This window comes from Ciconia boyciana, chromosome 1 (genome assembly GCF_034638445.1).
Source record: "Ciconia boyciana chromosome 1, ASM3463844v1, whole genome shotgun sequence".
NCBI classification, from domain to species: domain Eukaryota; kingdom Metazoa; phylum Chordata; class Aves; order Ciconiiformes; family Ciconiidae; genus Ciconia; species Ciconia boyciana.
The window spans coordinates 136,190,358-136,210,889 of record NC_132934.1 but is presented as its reverse complement, the minus strand read 5'-3'; the positions used below and the strand labels follow the sequence as shown (position 1 = coordinate 136,210,889).

At 37.8% G+C, this 20,532-nt stretch overlaps 2 protein-coding genes across 3 annotated transcripts in view; one reads left to right on the top strand and one right to left on the bottom strand.

The window, feature by feature from the left end:
• Positions 1-1,610: 1,610 nt before the first annotated feature.
• On the bottom strand, positions 1,611-17,340 carry FANCB (FA complementation group B). Of its 2 annotated transcripts, none has more exons than XM_072849414.1 (9): positions 17,221-17,340; positions 15,245-16,287; positions 14,132-14,284; positions 13,528-13,620; positions 8,909-9,037; positions 7,859-8,025; positions 5,278-5,732; positions 4,196-4,433; positions 1,611-2,180 (listed from the first exon to the last, which is right to left on the bottom strand). In XM_072849414.1, exons 2-9 carry the CDS (start codon positions 16,178-16,180, stop codon positions 1,760-1,762), a joined length of 2,592 nt encoding a protein of 863 aa, XP_072705515.1. In that variant the 5' UTR covers positions 16,181-16,287; positions 17,221-17,340; the 3' UTR covers positions 1,611-1,759. The 2 variants fall into 2 exon arrangements, with proteins under 2 accessions (XP_072705515.1, XP_072705516.1); XM_072849415.1 differs by lacking the exon at positions 17,221-17,340 and adding an exon at positions 16,859-17,213.
• A 148-nt stretch (positions 17,341-17,488) lies between these two features.
• The window catches only part of MOSPD2 (motile sperm domain containing 2), a 41,738-nt gene continuing 38,694 nt past the window's right edge, over positions 17,489-20,532 (top strand). Inside the window, exons 1-2 of the mRNA XM_072849409.1 lie at positions 17,489-17,632; positions 17,853-17,919. Coding sequence (XP_072705510.1) covers positions 17,624-17,632; positions 17,853-17,919 — 76 coding nt within the window. The 5' untranslated portion in view covers positions 17,489-17,623. The remainder of the gene's footprint in view (positions 17,633-17,852; positions 17,920-20,532) is intronic.

The following is a 20,532-nucleotide window of genomic DNA, read 5'->3' as shown; positions in this document are numbered from 1 at the left end:
TTATAATCATGAACTTTCTTCTGGAAATTCCAGTGACAACTGACTGCCAAGCCCTGACAATGAGCTCTTAAGCTTTGCCTATGGACTGAACAGAATTGCAGCTTAACAAAGAAAGGGTTTTTTTTTAATGATTCTTTCTCATCCAGTAAATACTGAGTTTCAAATACCTGTGACAATTTCTTAAGGCATTCTTGACATCTTAATGCAAAAATTCCCTTCTATATAGCCAAAAAAGGAGACATTGAGTATCTCAAAGGGATATTTTGAGTATCTCAAAAGTGAGACTACATCACTAAACTGCGTTGAACTTATAAAGCACAGTGTTCTCTCATTTACTGTTTTTCTAGCTACTGTTTTGCGTTTAGATGTGCATTGGTTTACTCCTGTTGCCAGTATAAGACACCTTGGACTGAAAAACATCACCACTGTAATGCTTCTGGAGGACATACATACAGAAGTTGAACTTTCTGATGAAAAAAAGATATAGAATTATTCTGAAATGTCAGTGTTCCTTTGAGTCAATAAACATCTTCCATTCTTCCTGCCAAACTTTTATTGTCAGAGTGCATGCTGCAGAAGTTAACTATTAAAACTTTGTTTACAGGAAAACTGAAAAGCAAATTTTTGGCAACTTTAGAAAAATGGTGACAAACACTAGGAATGTTTTTCTTACATAAAGCAGAGATAAAAGGAAGCAAATTATTGTGATTTAGGATTTTCTAAGCTTTCCACCCCTCATGAAGCTGAAAAATGGTGGAAAAAAATTATTAAAAAGTAACTACCGCAGCAAGTATTACCTGCAAGTTCTCTTCCTGGATGCATAGGCGGTATCTTGTTCAAACCAGAGAAGGGAGGAATAATAGGCAAAGAGTTGCCCATTATTTAAAATACTTGAGGCAGGCCAAAACCACTGAGCAGCTAGTATCAGCAGACAATCATTTATGACTCAGGGAACGAGCAAACAAATCTTCTGACATTGAAGCTAGGTTAACGTCCAAGGAAGGACAGTTTCCTCCAAGATTTAGCCATGAGATTAGCCCTACCACTAGATTCTGGGTGGGAATGGACCTCTCAGACCTAAAGGCGTCTTATTACAGAGTGAATCTTCATGTGTTCTTGAAATTTTGTAAGAGGCCTGATCTGGTTCTCCAGCTCCAGTAAATACTGCAAAATCTTTCAGATCTGAGGGTGGACTGTAGAAGATAGGCTGCAAGGTACAGAGTTTTCTTCCTCAAGTGGTATCATGAAAAGTTATTTAAAAGGCTTGATATATCACGAAGATAAGCTGCCTCTTCTTTGAATTTGTCAAACCCCATACTGAAATTATGAATTAAAATTGGTTGCTTAACTTAGATCCTTTCTATAGCTATCTTAAGATTTCTAAAAAAAGCTTAAGTTTTACCCGTGTAAACAGTCATCTTTCAAGTTTAATAGGACTATTTGAAACAGTACATGCTTGTTAATTTTTTTCTAATATAGTTTATTTATAGTTCATGAATTATGATTTTAGAATAGGACTTACTAGAAAATACCTTAAAAAAAATACTTTTGAAATCTGTAACAAAATAATGACTCAGCTATCTTTAATATTATTCTTGCCAAGCCAGCTACAAGTCATCAACAAAAATGCCAGTATTTATCTGTAGAAATAACTGAGCTATAGAATAAGAAGTAATAGAAGTACTCATGAAAAAATAAATTTTATTTAGTAGTATAATTTTAATAAAACTTTATTCAAAATAAATTTAGTGAATAGTTTCTAGGACTTGCTCAGTCTCCACACAATCATATCTGAACTGAGCTGAGCTTCTGCTATTTTCAAAGCAATTTCCTGGTAAAGGGCACCATTCATTGTTTGATTCATACTTAGCACACTCTCTTCCCGTTCATTCTGAAGCTTCTTTCTGAATTGCTGAACTCCTTCCTCACTGTCCAGTAAAGAAGCCACAGGAACATCACTGGTTTTCTTGCCAGGCTCATTCCCCCATGTCAAACTGTTTTCAGCTTTACTTTCTTTTGAGGAGAAAGAACTCCTCAAGGTGAGCATTTCTTTTTCCAAAGCCAGTGCTAACTGTTCAGTAAGTACACCTTTGCTTTGAGATCTCAGGAGTTTTACATCACAGCTTGGTGGGAGAACTCTAGTAAGGCTATGAAGGCACTGGAACAAGACAGTCAGGTTTCTGTAAAATAAGATTATTATTATTATTAAAGCTACCTTGTATCTTCAAAATTCTGTAGTGGAAAATAAAACAAAGCTATGTTAAATCAAACAGGGAAAAACTTATGCTGATCATGGTTTTAAGTATTATGTGTACTGTACACGCAAGAGTAAGCAAGGGCTTTCTAATGGCATGCACACTAGCCACTGTACGTCAAAAGAACTGACACTAAGCAAACTTCAGCAACATAAATATTCTATGCTAAAATATATGTCCAAGATTAGGATTACATGTTCATCACTTGTTTCTTTAAGAAGCAATTCATTGTACATGAAGGCCACATGTAATAACACAAAGGAAATGTGTTGCCTGGTCTACATTTAGGGGCAGAAAAAAAGTCATTTATATTCATAGACTGTCACTATCAATAGGTATGTACATCATGGCTATTAAGTGGCCCACAGTTTGTCTTTTTTAAATGGGCACTGGAGAGGGAAAGTTGTGCTTAATAATTTTGAATGTCTGATTTTTAAGAAATCAAGATAAAATAGTGCTGGTAATCTTCAGGGAACCTACTCTCCTGGATACCAGTGTAGCATATATGACACAGTGACACATTCCTCATTCTAAGAGGAATGTAGAGTTTGTCCAAAGTGTTATTTCCAGTGTTTGCCCAGATAAACGCCTTGGAAGATATCTTTTGATGAAAAAATAATAATCTCAGAAAAAAAACCAACCAAACCCACAATCCACCAAAAAAAAACCCAACCAACCAAACATACCAACCCCAAAACCCCCACAAGTATCCTTAAGTAGTTAGTTTTCTCACGCAGATCAGAAAGGCATTCTTCCTCAAAGTATTTCTATTTCAATTTAGTTATCTTAACATTCTACTACTTATAACAGATACAGTGCATTTCGGTTCTGAAAGGCTGTGAAAAAGAATAGCCTGTAGCTCTCACCTAACACAGAAATATCCCAGCTGGATAAAAGATCAATCCAAAGATGGGAAAAAAAGATACAGAAAATACAATCATAGTTACACCATAAACATGCCGCTCACTATTAATACAAAATTGGATCAGAAGTGAATAGTATCAAGTAACCTAACTTTTCAAAAGGAACCAAAAGTCTTGAGGCTTAAAATTTTACTGATCGATTTCTTGAACATTTCAGCCTTTCCTATTACATAAAAGGAGGAAATCAAGTCCTAATTTGAGTACAAGATTGAACCTCGCTATAAAGTAGAGTATCTTAAAAGATATACCTTTTCTTTCTTTTATTTTTTAGCTTGAACTCTTCAGGACAGGCAACATTTGGCAATACTTGAAAAGTACTTTTTATGTTGTGAGCCTTATCCAGGTAAATCGTAAATTATGGCAGTATTACTAACTTGTTTTGCCTGATTTAGGAAATTTTATAGACATTTACCCAAGAATCTACATAAGAAAAGGAAATAGTTGAGACTCTTCAGATTATTTCCTTTTCCAAATCATGGTAGATAGGAAATAAATATATCAGAAACATGTACAAAATTAGACTAAATTTATGTTATAGTACTAAGATACAAAATGATATAGCAATAAATTTAAATTTAGTATAACTTGGGGTTTGTTGTTGTTCATTTGTGTTTGTTTGTTTGTTTTTAACATCTCCTTAAGGAATTTTTTTTTAAATCAAGACATGTTAAATAAAAGTTATATATTATACTAAGAATAATGTAAGAAAAAGGAATATAAAATTATGGTACAGTGAAATGAACTAAAGAAATAGTACCAAGCAGATATTAATGGAGACTAGACTTATTTGTAATTCGACGTTCTAGCCTAGACAAAATTAAACAATGCAGTTCAGGTTCTGCCATAGTTCCGATTTGAAAATAATTCTGTTGTTGCTGATGATTACCATATCATCATATTGGAAGCCTATTGGTTATGATTTTGGCTGTTGTTTATAGTACCAGTAAGAAATAGTGTAAAGATTAAAAAAGTGTGTATGCAAGATGAATATACTCTACATTTTTTAAGCAATTTTACCTGCAAAATAATGTTAGAACTCCTTCAAATGGATTTTTCAGGGTCCAGTTAAAAACTGTACCGTACACATTTCCTGCTTTATGACAGAATATGTTGTCATGGCATTCCTTAAATGGTGTGCACTCCATTACTCCTAGTAACCATGAATTTACTGGAGTCAACGTGCAGTCAGAAGACACAATCTGAAAGGAGAATCTGACAGATACTGCAAGGACAGCAAGTATATCTTCCATGGAACCTGCAAGAAAATACAGTTAAAAGATATTTGACCTAAATATTTTGATCATGTTGCATGCATTAAATGTGCTTACATTTTTGGTTCACACTTCCCGTTTTAGGTGAGGAGTACCTGCATTTAGGCATTCTTTGGGAATTTTAGTCTCACCTAAATTCTTATACCTACTTCTGTCAAGCAAAATAGTTAGCTGATTAACAGAACCCCACCTATATTATGAAAGCTCTAAAGATAAATGTTACCTTGCCAAAAGAAGACTATTAATAGCCTCCTGTGAAGTAAGATGGCATGTTGGCTTTAGCCAGATACAACATTAAAGGAAGAAAGAAATTAAAATCCATTGCAAATGATCAAAAGGATATTTCGCTACATGAGCGGAAGCCCAGTTCAAAATCAATTCAATCAGGAATATTAAAAGAAAGAAAAATAAATGACCTTAATAGACATGTAGATGAGGAAAAGCTTCAATTACTTTGGTATTATTTAAGAGGTAATACTATGTCAGACAAAAAAATCTATGTATCTAATCAACAGTATCTTATTTATAGAAAAAACGCAGGCTTCAGCATTCTGAACTCAGACTTATCTTCAAAATCAAGCTTTCTAGATACACTTCAGCACCAATGCTAGCACAGAATCTTACAGCAACTCACTTAACATTTTTTTCCATTTTGAAAAATGTTCCATCTGGTATTTCACCCAGCTTTTAATTCCCAACAGGTCTATGCAGTTCGTGTTCAAAGAGACAAGATATGATTACACCTTGAAAACTTAGCTTGGCATGACCTAGAGTAAACAGAAGAACCAATCATATATTTAGGAATCCAAAATATATCAATCCATTTACCTGTACAGTAACTATTATCCCTTAGCATCTTTACTGAATATTTTCCATTTGAAATATCTTCCAGACTTAACAAGATTTTCCCACAGAGTACAGTAATCTTTTTGCTCTCCTGTAAACTATCATTCCGATGTTTTTGTTTCTTTGCATGTAGAAGAACTATGCAACATACACGATGAAATGCCAATAATGGTGAAAGGCTGGTAACAGCAATGACTGTCTTTGCTCCATCCAGCTGAACCCTCGAACATCTCTTGGGAAACTCTTTTTTCAGATCATTCTTGCTATGCAAGTCCAATTTCATCTTTTTTGGAGGAGGCTCAATTTGACACGAGGAGACAGCCAATGCTGAGAAGGCTTTGTTCAGCTTAATGATTTTATTTCGACACTTGATAATCGGAGAAATCGAAGAGAAGTCTTGATCCATCACTAAAGATAAACTGACATCACTCAGTGACCTGTGAAAATCCATATAAAATGACTGCACTCCCCGTTTGTATTTTGCCTTCTGACAAATAACCACAACTTTGCAGATATATACAGACATTTAAGACTACCACAACCTCCAATATCATTCCAGCTTAAGTCATAGACTGTTCAAAGAGTGTAAGTCCTTCAAATGACTATTTCATCTAAGCCTACTATAAAGATTTTCAAAACGTGGACTGAATTTTCTAAGAGCTTCTAGGAGTTAGATGCCTCATTTCAACTGAAAGAATTTGGATGTCTAATTAACGTGGAAAAAGTTGAAAATTCCATATAACCCATGCAGATACTCTATGACATTTATAATTTATTTTTAAAGACGTAACTTTCTTTTAATAAAAAATTACAGAAAGTATCAATTCTGCCCTCTTTGAGGACTAAAAGCTCTTCTGATGTTCTATATTGTTTTATAGATATTCAAACAAAATTGAAGGTAGAGAGTAAAATAAAAGGTTTAAAATACTATTAACTTAAACATGCAGTAATTTCCTGAAATGTATGAAGTACTTTATTCAATGCAGGGTTCTTTCAATGAAATCCTAATATTACTGTTTCAGATCCTCTCTTAATGAATATTTTATTCTATCAATCAATTCAGTCTCAAGATGTCACTGACATCTGAAAGTCTTATGAATGTCTAATTTTCTTTACGGAGAAGTATCACCACCTCATAATGCAATCTAAAACATCACTGCAATCTTGCATTAGTAGGAAGCACAAAAATAATCAATAAAGACTTACAGTGTTGGGGGTGGGGAGAAAGCAAGCCCTTTCCCCCCAAAACACAGGTGGTTGTATATAGTACTGAACTGGAGCCCAGAAGACCTAGGTTCTGCTGCTAGCCTACCAGGTAACCTTTGACAAATGACTTTGTCTTCACAGATCTTTTCTCAACTGTAAAAATGGGGGAGAGGGCAATATTGCTGCTAGTTTTTAAAGAGTGGTTCCAAATCTGAGGATTTCTGAAGCTATACAGGAATTACGTGTTTCATTTTCAAAAACAAAGTCATCATCATGAAAGCTAAAAGAATAAACACTGGAAAGGCAAAACCAATCTCTTGTTTCAGTGGCTCTTAACAGAGGCTGTCAAGAAGGTGAGGTCAACTTTCTTGTAAAGTTATAGCAATCTGGCAGTTGAGAAATAATACACCCGCAGCTCCAGCAGAATGGCCAAAGGGCGTAACAGGTCAGCTCCCTCACAACCACTTGAATGATTTTCAGTGGCATCAATAGTCTTCAAGTTTACCTTAACACAGTCTCAGCTACACTGCTTGTGGGAATATAGGTCAAAAGGTAAGCTCTGACTCCACCAAAGTTCACATTACACAATGCACATCGTAAATTTATGTTTCATGTAATCCTGTTTTTTTTAAACTGTGTTCCAAATTAGTTCTCTCCCTGTAAGGGGGAAATTACATAAGTAGCATTTACAACTAGAGCTGAGCCATTAAAATTAACAGAATAAACAAATCATTTTAGAGACAATAATAAGAATGAACAAGTCATTTTAGAAGGTTTAAGTATTGTATGGCTGATTGTTCCACATAATTTACACAATATATAAGCTTAGCAAATATTTTATTTGATTGGATACTTGACTGTAGCATAGTTCAATTCAAAAGCTGACTATTTAAGTTGATCAGAGAATTGAAAATGTTTTCTTTTGTGCTTCTTTAAGCAAATCACTCTTTAGGAATGGCAAGATGTTAACAGTAAGGCATCAGGAACTGTATAGCTAAGACAGAGCTTTAATTACACCACATACTGCTGTCAGTGTACCTATGTCAACAAGGACTATAAAGAACCGTAATTTTTGTCAAAGAAAACTCTGTCATAAAAAGCCTCCAGTAATGATGTGGTTATACTGACACAACTGATTTTTGGCTATACAACGTCTTTTTTTGCACAGTGCTAGAGAGAGACAAGCAGCAGCAACAATACTGACAAAGACACACACTTGAAACACTTTATATGCAGATGTTCAAAATGAGAAAGTTCAAAGCTCAAAAATCCACTCTTGCTACTGTAGGGCTTAACCTGCAAATTCAGTTTCTATAAAACTACTCAATGAAATTATTAGATAAATGTATATACTTACAAGTAAAATGATTCAGTTAGTTTTACTCCAACTACCAAGCTGTCACCCACAACACGCTGCCACAATTTCTCTATGAAGTGCTCTGGGACTTTAGACGCCAATGATGTCTCTTTACTAAGAGAATGAGGAGGATTTTCTACATCATCCCAGAGAGACACAAGACCTTCCTTACAGAAAAACGTTTTTTTTAGATAAATTAAGTGGAGATATTAGTTCTTTTTATACTGCATTACTTCATGTTTTAGCACAAATGATTGCTGGAAGTGCTTTTAAGATACATAAAATGAAATCTATATAAATTAGTTTATTATGTACAATAGATTCAAAAGATAGAATTGCATTTTCTTAAAACACATGATATTATGAAAAGCACAACTCATTCCCTCCTTGTAAACATCACATGTATAAGTCTTGAACTGTCATGCAATTAACTGTCCAAAGAAGATTTAAGGTACTAGAACTTATTTTATATTAATGCATTAATTGCTCGAAATTTTGTTGTCTAAACCTGGCTGACCTGAAAGGGACCGCAACATTAACTGAAAGGGAGATCAACACCATTTCAAATAAATTAGGAGGCTTCTTTTGAGCAACATATTAAGATAACATTTTCTCAACCTCCATCACCTTCTCAGCCCACAGTTCACTCTGCCCCCATTATAAAATCTATTTTGCTTGCACAGATCTATGACAGCTCATTTTTCGTAACATGTTAGATCAGACAGATATTCAATATCTAGGCAACTGTGCCAATTAAGACTGTACACTCCCCCTACTGTTTGTCACTAACTCTTTGTTAGAAGTTACTCCTCCATACAACTCAGTTGTCAGGAGGTATTGTGCAAATCAATTTCAAGTAAAGACAACTAAATTTACTCTTATCTACATCCATTGACAGGTTAAGGCAATGAACCAGACTTAAAAAGCAGATTAATGAGTTTTGATAGTGGCAATCCCTACTGGTGAAAGTAACAAGTGGTTGAGGGAAGCACCCTCTACAAATGGCTTGGCAGAATTCAGAAGTGATCTGCACTCTCTTCTGCATTTTACCTCTTTTGCAGTTGGTAGAATATGGGTTCTTTCTTCAACAAGATCTATTAATGCTCTGCAAGATTCAAGAATAACCCTCTTTTTGAGTCGTAAATGCTGCTGTAGCTCTCGAACAGAGGTGCAACCAGCCTGTAAAAGAAAAAAAATGATCATTAGACTTATGCTTAGGTCTACTGCAAATAAGAACTGATATTGAAGCTACCAAGATATCTATTCAGCTTTCCATGTTTATGCAAGTATCACAAGTCAAGATCCTGGCATTCCTCAAGTAATGCTTCTAAAAAATATTCAAGTCAGGCTACTCTGCTGCCCAAATATGAATCTAAGAATCTTGGCCTCTCAATATTAAACTTAGAGCTTAAGATAAACTTAAGGTAAATTTTATCAAATTATGTAGATATTCAGGCCTGCCTTTATTATTCCTGCTTCACTTTTCCATTGATACTAGTTTTGATTTCTTCTCAAGGCTTGTATTGATTAACGGTCAAGTAAATACATTGAAAAGCTGACAGTTCTACAAACAGACATACATGCAGGCTGTATCTCAGTTCAAAAAACAAAAAGCAAGCAAACAAAAAAAAGCTTCTCAAAAGCTATTCTCTGGAAGGCAAGATCCTGAGAAGTCTAATGATGCCAAGGAGAGAACAAAGCTCACCACTGGAATGCAAAAAACAAACTTCCCCTACCCCCCAAAAAAACAAATCAGGATCAATCATAACCAACTGACAATCCTGAATAAAAAGCACTTCATGAAAGCGAAGTGATGCCCTCTGCTCAAGCTGCAATGGCAAAGGGCATCTAGAGCAAGTAGCACTCATCATGATAAGTTCTGTAAAAAATGTATTTGCCACCTATCAAACCACACATCGTAAGTACCAGATTCCAAGCAATAATCCAGTGCCAGACTTGAGTCAGGAGAAGAAAAGGAAGAGTTAAGAACAAAGATTATTCTACAGTACCTTCCTAATTGAGGTCATCAGAATATGAAACAATTACTTACTCCCATTGGTGAGCAGCTCTTGAATAAACAACTGAGAAACAGAAAGCAAATGGAGAAGCACAGACTGAGAAGCAGTCAGAATGGCCAAAGATTCACTGATGTATGCTTGCTAACCAATTTGATTTTTGCAAGCCCTTTTTCCTCATAAAGCCACACAAGAGACCTGTAATTTACCACATGGCAACCCCAAGACTGGGTAGTGCCCCCCATCAACTCTCTCTGGAACAAATGACATGCACATCCTTTCTGCCATATGCCAAGATGTACTGTGCAACAAACATCAGCAGAAGTAATAATTTTTGCACTGTGAAACTAAGAAAATAAAACTAGATCACCTTAAAACAGAAAATAAACATCAACATAAAAACAAGGCAGTCCAGAGCCAAACACAATACAGCTGTGAGTAAATCCAGCATGAACAGCAGAACAGATGAATCACTGTCAAAAGCAAAGTAAATTAAGGCAGAGGCTTAGTAGTAAGTAGAAGAGCCAAGTGCTTTGACACATTGCAATTAAAGTTGCAGTTTTCATAAATAAATAAATTAATACCCATACATACAGAGCTAAAACTACTGAGCCAAGAACTGTGGCACTTTTACAAAGGGAAGAAAATGGAAATTAAGATTCACAATTGATAAGACTAAAAATATTGGGAAAAGCAAAGGTAAAATGGAAAAAGTAGACAAAAAAGCCAGAGGGAAACATAATTCAGAGATCTATAGGCTGAAACTGCTCATATGGTAAATAACTGGTTCTGTGTTTTGCAAGTGACTAAAATCCCTTATGAAAAAGAAGCAAAAAGAAAATGGGCCAATCCACAGCAACAGATGGAAAAATAAATACTTAAAACTTACACTAAAAATAGTAATAAAAATCAAATGTACAGAACATTGCTTAAATAACTTTCTATCCACCACCAAATCAGCATTATCAGAATGAGAACAAAACAATTAGACATTGCAGCAATTCAATAAATCAATAGTAAGGATTAAAAAACATACCTGCCCCAAACAGGCAGACCAAGTCAAAGGAAACAAATTAATCATAAGTAAAAGAATTTGGCATTATAATCCTTACAAAACTGTTAAATACTTGGGGGGAGGACAGGTCAGTGGGCATAAAGAGACACTCCTGACTCGTGGTATTTCTGCCAGAACAGCCAACTAAACCCATGAGAAACCCTGTACCATCAGCTGTTGTAATGTAACTGCAGCACTCTGCCAAAATAAGTCTTCTTCAGGAGATACTAAAATGAGTGTTAAAGAAAAAATTCTCCAGAGAAAAAAAGGCTGGATTCAGGCCCAAAAGACTGTATACAAGATAAAGATAGAACAGTTCAAAAATGCACAGACTGATATATTTTTCAATTTCACTACCTGCAAAGTGCAACTTATATGTATTACTGTGTATAACTTACATGCAGCCTACTTATATGCAGTCCTGTAAAAGTTCTCACATGGCTAAAAACCAGCTACGCAGATGTGAAATAAGAGGTAAGCAACAGAGGTATGAAAAAGTGCTGCATCTGCTATTTCATTTTGCCCTAAAAGATGAGATTCCATGGAGACTGTCAAAACATTATTTGATTGCAAATGTCTAGAAGACCTGAATTTTGATGATAAATATCAAGAGGCAGCACTCCACAGCTGAATAACCTTTGGAAATTCCCAAGCTAAGCAGGATCCATGCACTATTGCATCAAAACAATCATCAGATGACAAAAACCAGCAAGAGTACTTCACTGTTCAGGGAAACATACAGAACAATGGAGATCTCAACAAGGAAGCAACAGTAAGGTTAAAAAGAAATATCTGCAGCTACTTCCAAATTCATCAGCATGACAATTTCAAAGATTTACAGCATTAAGACATAGAAAGATTTTCAACTTGCTTACAATGCTTGTGTGGCACGTGGCTTTGAAAATTAGAGATCAAAAAGACCTTAAAATAAATAAATGAAAAAATAAGTTAGGTCTTATGATTCTGTGTAAAGCGTATTAAAAGAACAAAGTCATAGAACATAGTTACATAGAACACAGCTGTCAATGGCAGGGTGGACAATCTTCATTACAACAGTGGAAGGAGCAACAAATGAGAGAGATTGAAACTAATTTCTGTTTTGTAGAGGAGGAAAGTAACGTAATGAGTAGGAAAAGAATGCATCAGCAAAGAAATCAGTTTCAAAATATATGACTAACCGACTACCCAAAAGAATCCATAAATGGGAAAAAAATGCATTTGGAAGGAAGCTTGCACTTCTGCATGTAAAAGCCAATAGGCCTCTAATGTGCAAGCTGAAGGACTGTAAAAATGCAGGGTTGGAAGGGACCTCAAGATGTCCTCGAAATTAATACAACTTCTACTTTCTTGTGCCTTCCAGGCAGGAAAAATAGCTATTGTCCAGTGTTCTCCAAACAACAGCTTTTATGTATAAGATGTGGAAGATGTATAATATCTCTTTAGACACCTCTTTTTGTAATTAGAACTAGAAAAGTCTTTTCTTTTTCAGTCTTTTTCTAATGTGTCATAGTCCTCCTTTTCTTCCAGTACTAAACTTTTGCCAGTTAATTTGCTTCATTTTTAAAAGCTGGAGATAAAACTGCCACAATATCCTACTTAAGTTTTCACTAATTCTCAAATGACAGGAATAACTACCTCCTATCTCATACTTAAAGCACTCTTAGCAAACTAACAATAGCCTCACATCATTGATTCAATTTGAGATTTATGCTATCCCCTAAAGCTTTTTTTTTTTTTTTTTTTACATAATCTTCCTATTTTGTCAATTATCACCCATTTGGTATAGGCCAACGCACAATACTGCAAAAGAACCTCTTGGAGAGTATGCTGGGTGTTTACTAACAGGATGAAAGGTAGAAAGAAAGGCAATGATATATTCCCATTGATTCCTTGGACTCTGGCAAGTTCCCCCCAGCTTGTTTTATAAGTGATGCTAATTAAAAGAAGGATACATTTTAGCTTCACCTACTGTACTTTGCAAAATTATCCTTATAAAACTGCTAGTAACAGGAGGGAAAACATCAACAGGTGGTGAAATAACCATGGTCACTAATTTGGGCAAAAGTAAAAGCCAACTTGACTGAAGTCTATGGACAAAGAAACAGACCATAACACTCTTCTTTATTTTCAGGATTAACTGCCATTCATTGGCACTCACCGGGAATGTGGCAGGATGTGGCACTCACTGGGAGCTACACCATCTCAAAGTATGTAATGTGGAGCAAAAGAAGTAAACATTCTAATTTTATTAAACTGGTATTTAAACCTGTATGAGTAAAATGACTGTTATGAAGCTTTGATAGGATAGCTTCAGCATTATCACAAAATTTTAATTAAAATTAAATTAGACCCTTCCCATTACCCAAATGCATTTATAACAAAATTAAATTGGACCCTTCCAATCACCCAAATACACTTGTAACAACTAAGAGAACTGAAACACAGACTACCACTGATTCAAGAATGGATATTTAACAATGTTGTCTTCTTCCTGAACTTCTCCAATAATAACAGTATCATTAACCTCACTCTTTAAATAATGCAATGATACAGAAAAGTAATTTGGAGAAAATACGGAGGCAGAACTATTGAGTACAAACCTGTAATCTTGTTTCAAGGGCTTGGATAGTAAGCAAACTATTCTCTTGCAATCCTTCTGCAGCAGGAACATCATGTTTATAATTAATACCACTCTAAAAAAAACAAAACAAAACCCTGAGTTAATTAAAAAGCTGAAAGTAAGGTATAGGCTATTACACAGCATTATAAAAATCTGGTGGAAAATACAGAAAACCAGCAGAATCACAATATGCAGTTTAAAAGAAAAATATTATCTTTTGAAAGGAATTAGTTTGATAGTACATAATGGAAAGACACAATTATGAGAAGATAATTAACAAGCACTATGGCCTTAATTAAGAGTTCTTAGCCAAAAGGTAAGTATTGTAGCAAACCTGTTACATATGTGAAGCATTTTCAACCGCATTAGTTTAATTTCCCAAAAGAATGTTGATGCTATCAAGGAAGTAGAATAATCTCTTCAGATATCTTATGATTACAGCGGGGAATATTGTATTCAAACTTCAGGGCATTTCACAGCACACATCCAATTTCATGTTGCACCAATACTTTAATGATTTGTTGAGGTTTTCTTAATTTAGTAAGCACAGACTGAGTAGCTGAGAAAAGGCAAGCTGAACTTACTGCATAGTTGACCTCTCCAAGATCCGTTATTTTGAATGTACTTAACACGTCTGTATTGGAGTCATCCTTAAAAAGCAGTAACAGTTGCTCACTTCCAGAGCCAATAAAATCATCCACCAGAACAGTCTTCACTTTTTGCCATTTGGAAGCCACCTACAGTAGAAGAGGTTTTAAAATACATGTATTTGAATAAATCTTGTATTTGAGATTTTGTTTTGGTGAAGCTTGCCTTTTATAAAGAGGCAGCCTATTCAGGTGTGTAGAATACAGTATTTTAAGAAGTTTCAAGCTCTCGCACTTACTCCATCATTTAGAGCCTATGTAACTCTGGGAAAAATTAGCCATTACTTTCCAGAATACAGGTTGCAGAGAAGATGACAACTTTTCAGTGTACTCAAGCAGCTGAATAGCTGAACACTGTAACATTTATTTAGAACCAGTAATAACTTGCAGATCAGTTAAAGACATTACACACCTTTAACATTCAGAAATATTTTTGTTGCATTGCACAGTTAAATATGTTTGAGAGGTAAAGACAAATTTGTACAATAATGCTGATGACTAAATACGCAAACTTTCATTTCCTGAGTTATGTAAGCCTTCTTGACAGAGTATTACAAAACCCTAGCAGTTAACTATGTCTCTCCTGACTTTAGGAAACAAAAGAGAGGCCTCTTGTCATTTTCATGAAATGATACTTTTTGTTACTAGGAAGTGAGACTCAAAAAGCTTTTAAATTCCAATGAGAAGTTTATGCTTTGCAATGATATTAGTTTACTTTCACTTTAACACAAATTATGTAGGTACACTCATAACTTACAAGTTCAAGTTCTCATACTACAGAATTTTTCAGTTAGCAACAGAAGCTTTGGCTCAGATTCATAAAAATGTATTATTATATAATAGAATCCAGGGTTTATTTTCAGATATATAACCAAGCAATGAAAGCGAAACAATTTCATACTTTAGACAGGTTATTTTAACAGAAGCAGCAACAACAAAAAATCTATGGAACTTAAACATGTAGCTTTTCAGTTGCAGAAACTTCCAATAAGACAATATATACAAAAAAAGATAGAGTAGTAAAAGGGAGCTGTTTAAAGCCACAAATACCTGTAAGCTGTCTCTCCTCTGTACAACACAGATATTTCCAGAGGCAAAAGACACAATAAATAGCAAATCATTGCTACTGGTTACAGCTGTTTTCACTGAACATGGTTTCTCATAAGGAAGCTCACAAACACCTTTAGGGAGACCATCTTGGAACCAAATAAGCTGATTCTTGTGGGTTATGGCGACAAGTGATATTCGGGGCAGTTTTTTCAGTATCTCATTCTTGCAGACATAGACAGAAGATACCACTCTGCTGTAAGCATGAGGCATAAAGCATATGCTAGTTAGCATTTTTTGTGTTTCAATTGCGTATCCAAAGAACTCACTACCCCAGATGGCTCTGTCTGAAGTGGAAAACTCATCCTCATCTTCACTCTCTGGCAGGCAAGCAGTTCTTATCCCTAAGACAACAGTGCCTTCATCCTCAATTTCACCTGTCCACACAACAGAAGAAAGCTGAACAGGAGCACTTAGAACTGTGCAGGTGTCGCAAGAGATGTAGAACAGCTTGTTGGCATGCCTCCACAAGACCGAAGGGCCAGTAAACAATCTGATGTCTTCTTTCAGCTCATAATCCAATTTAAAATGAAAGGACTGCTCAAATTGGTTTGAGCTGTGAAGCAACAATAAAAGGTATTTAACAACATTGTTCCGTTTTTTCTTTTTCATCAAAATGCAGGGAAGAATAATCCCTGTTCTGGAATCCATTGTGCAGCTACAACAAATTATTTCAATTTTTAAGTGGCTGGCACGCATGCTGAATACTCCAGAAGACTTCTGAACAAACAGCTTAGTGTCTCTGTTGAACACCATCCTTCTGACACATAAGTTCATTGTTTTATCAACTGCTCCCTCCGTATGTTTTGTTTTTGACAGCTGAAATATAAGGACTTCACCATTGTAGGACAAGAATTGTTCTTGCTCACCTAGAAGCATCTTTATTTATCTTTACATGTATTCCTCTACAAGAAAACTGTAAGCGTCTCCATTTTTGTCAGTATTATTTCTCTGTGGAAATTTTAACCTATCTGGATGTTTTCCATCTACAAAAGTGAACAACAAAAAAAAATTAAATCATTTTGGGACTAGCTGACCTGATCCTTAAGAATAAGAAAACCTATATATTGCAAAGCAATGACATAGACTAATTTGAGAATATCAGGCCAGTATGTGCTTTAATCTCACAGATTAAAATGAAGTTAAGCAACTTTGTACTGAGAGATTTATGTAACAGAAACATTTCAGAAATGTATTCTAGCATTTATTTACCAAAGCATGAATTCACTGCTCATCAACAGCTACACGGTGTAATACAAATTGAAAGGAACCAAACCAAACCATACATGCACTGTGTGTGATTGAATTGAAGGTGTCAGCTCCACAAATATACTTAGCGAACTGAAAACCAACAGCGCTTTGAAATCTCAAATTTAAGAGCCTTCACTCAGGTGTAGGCTTTATTAATAAATATAATTATTTCTTGTTTAAAATTATAAAGCCTCTTTAAGGAGAAAGTTCTCTGAAGAAGAGTCCAGTCATTTTGCCACCAAGAAGACTCCCTCCCTCCCCCCAGACAAGACCCTGGGGACCCAGAGCGAACCGCAGCCATCTCACCAAGTTTCACCCAATTTTCGCGGTACGAAGCGACACCCCTCGCCTGGCTCTGCCGCCCCAGCAGGGCAGCCTCCCTCCGCCGGCTGAGGGGGCCCGGGCAGCTGAGGCACCGCAGCAGCCGCCCCCGCGCCCCTCACAGCCTCGGCCGGGCCTCACCGCCCCCTTCCCCGCGCCGAGCGGCTCCCACGGCGGCAGCGGCGCAAGGGCTGAGGCGGCAGCGGGCCCCGGCCCGGCTTCCTCCCTCAGAGCCGCTGACAGCCGCTAACGCCCTCCCGGCCCGGCTGGGGCCACGCAAGCTCCTGTGGAGAGAACCGGCCCAGAGAGAAACAGCGACCGCAGGCTCCGAGCCGGCAAAGCCTTACCCAGCTCCCGAGGCCGCCCCGCTCCCGCTCCCGCCCCAGCTTCAGGGCAGGCGGGGGAGGGAGGAAGCGAGAGGAGCGCGCGCCCGCCCCGAAACTCCCGCCTCAGGGAGCATGACGGGAGGGGGGGGAGGGGGCGCTAACGGAGCCAGCACGGGGGCGGGGCCAGGGACCAGGCCCAGGGAAAGGGTCGGGGCTGGGAAGGCGGGGCTTCTGGGTGGTGGGCCGCGCCGGCGCCTCCGCGCTTGCCGCGGGGGAGGCGGGCCGCCGTCATGCCCCGCCCCCTCGCCCTGCGCCCCGCCCCCCGCCGGGGTCACGCGGCGCCTCCATCCCTATTTCTCTCTGCCCCCCGCGCGTACGGGCCCTGCTGCCGCTCTGCGGCCGTTGTGGGCGGCCCCGCCGGACCATGGCTGAGGTGAGTCCCTGCGCGCCTGCCCTTCTCCTAGCTGCCTGCCCGCCCGCCGGGCCTCCCCGCCTCCCCTCCCCAACCGCCCCCGCGCACAGGCAGCGGCTTGGGGTTGGGGTTCGGGCGGTGGGGATGGCTCGGCCCGTCGTACAGGTGAGGGGCTGGGGCTGCCTCGGGCCCCGGCCTTTCCCATGCTTTCACGCCCCTCCCGTTTCTTGTTTCCCCTCAGCAACGACAGGATAAGGCCGCGCTGATAAGCGAGACTAGGCGGCGTTTCGAGGCGGAGTACCTGCCAGGTGAGCGCCTCGGTGGTGGGAGCCGGGGGAGGGCTGGGAGCGGTGGGCCCGGCTCCGTGGACGTGGTCCCTGGGGCTTGCTCGGTGTCGCTTTTCCCCTGTGGGCTTCCTCTATCCCCGCTTTCCCAAGTGGGTGGGTGTTTCTGCCTTTACTTCAGGTCGCCAAAGCTTCAGGCGGGGATGGTGCACAAAGCATGATGTTTCCTCTGGCTCTTGATACCTTCTTCTCAGTCGCTGTTTTGGGCAACAAGGCATGTCGGGGCAAAGGTCTGGGTCTTTTTGACTCACAGTTATGTTTGGTTGGCTGTGGTGTGGGTTCTGGGACACTGCTGTGCTTGGTGCTTTTTGGATGTAACATATGGAAGAAAAAAATAAATTCTGACCTCGACCAGTTTGTCAAGGAAAGAGTTGTTTTTCTGGAGTAGCTTGCACTTGAAATTCATGCTGGCCTTAATTAAAATCATGCTGCGTGTCCAACTCAGTTCTTAAGTGCAGATGCTTTTAAACTTTTAAGTGAAGGCCAGGAGGTGCTGGGGATGCCTAGGGGAAAGCGAATACCAGGGTAAGCCTAGAGGGGTTTCCTTTCATTTCAAGGTTGATTTGCATTGCTTATGATAGAATAATATGTAGTAGTAGAATATGCTAACAACTGCAGTAAGCAGTATGTTTTATTATGACGGTCTAAAGGCTCTCTATTGGAAACATGCTCCTATCCAATTTTTAATGCAAATACAGTAGGAGCCCAGTAGTTTAGGAGTTGCATGCATCTCTTAATACAAGCCTCAATCCTGCAAACACATGCCTTGCTTTGATGTTTCTGATCGGAATTATTGAGGTTACCTAGTTACTGCTTTTATGTAAGGGTTGCATACTTCTGTGACTTCTTTGTGATTGGCTGTAGCACTTTTCTTCCAGACTTTGAGGGTCTTGAGTGTAGTACAACTTTGTTTCATATGGTTGCCCTCCTAACTTCCGTAAAGGAAATTACTTTGGCCTCGGTTAGATCACCTGTATTTCTGGCAAGATGACAAAATTATTAGGATGTCTTGAAGAGAGCAGTTATTTTGCCATTTGATATTTCTATGTGAATAAAGATGTCTTTGGCAGTCTTTAAAGCTCAGGCTCAGGAGAGTGGTGTATCATCTTAAATTATAAATTATTTTGGCTGTTAATGTTTTCAGTTAATGTGTATATTTTCCTGCAATAGGTGATTCATCTTACTTTGTATTCTATTATCCCAGAGTCACACTCATAAAAAATTACTTCAGAAAGCCTAGAACTGCTTTGGGACAGTTGCTGCTGAAAGGGAGTATTACCTTTTTTCAATTGAACTATCCCTTACAATCTTGGAATTCCACAGGTTTCTCTAGTTCTAATGAAGCCTCTGTTGGGCTGGTTGTTACAGCCATTAAAATAATACTGTTGCAAGGTAAGCTGTAATCCTATTTGCAGTATTTTGAAAACATTTTCTCAGTAAGCGCATTTTTGGGTCATGGTTTAGGGCTCTTAGCCCTTTCAAGAAAATAGGATTAGGATTTTTTTAAGTTTACATTCTTAAGTGTGTCCCTCAAATTTAGGAATGCCACAAGCAAATTAATGTTGTCATGCCCACTGCAAGTGTGTAAAACACAGGGGTTTAGTTTTATTGTGGTCCTTCAGCCGTTACTGTATATGTTCTAAAATGTATTTTTATGCTTCCTTTTAGTTGAAAAGGGGTGTGGTGGTGCATGTATGAAGACACCCCCAAACATGTGACTTTCTGTGTTGTAAAGGTACAAATGATTGCTTCATATACAGCAGTTTTAGTCTGTTTTGAAAACTAAGGGCACTGTCAAGGCACATTGAGAAACTGATACTTTCTGTGAAAGTTTAGTGTGGTCATAGAAGTGTGGGTCTCTACAGAATGAACCTAATTCTATTTAGAGGTGAGCTGCAAGTGTTAAAATTTGAGTGAAACTTTTAGGCAGTTTTGTTTCTGGGGGGTGTAGCTGCCACTCTTTTATTTTCCTTCTGAGGAAAACAGTGTTCCTGATTGTTCTAGAAACTTGGTGTTTGTATTAAGTGATTCTTCCATATTATGGAACTCAGTTACATGGTTTTCCCCCATGCAATAAGAATTGTTAATGCTCACAAATGCTGTGATGGTCTTGCAATAATGTTTATTTTTGTTGTGCAATGAAAAAGTAGATGGCCTTTGAAATCCTGATTTTTGGTTAAAATTATCTATTGGCAGAATACAATTTTTAGATTAAAGCAGAATGTACACAAATATATTAATATATATCTGGTTCAGAAAAATCTAATATTAGCTGTGACATCTAATACATGGGGGAATATTTCACATGAGTTACAACCAAGTAATATACTATGGTCTTGACAGTTTTCAAGGTATGATGGGAAAAGTTTTGTTCAGTGATTGAAAGCACCAGAAATTGGTTTTCTGAATTATACAGTTGTTTAATCTATGTGACTAAATCAAATAATTGTTTTAATAGTCACATACAGTTTGGAAAATAGAGTGTCAGAGAACCTTACTAGCTCATTTCCCCAAAGTTTGCAAAACAACTTTCTTGCTGAAGTTGTTGAGCAAATGTGTCCATTGAGGGCTTCTAGA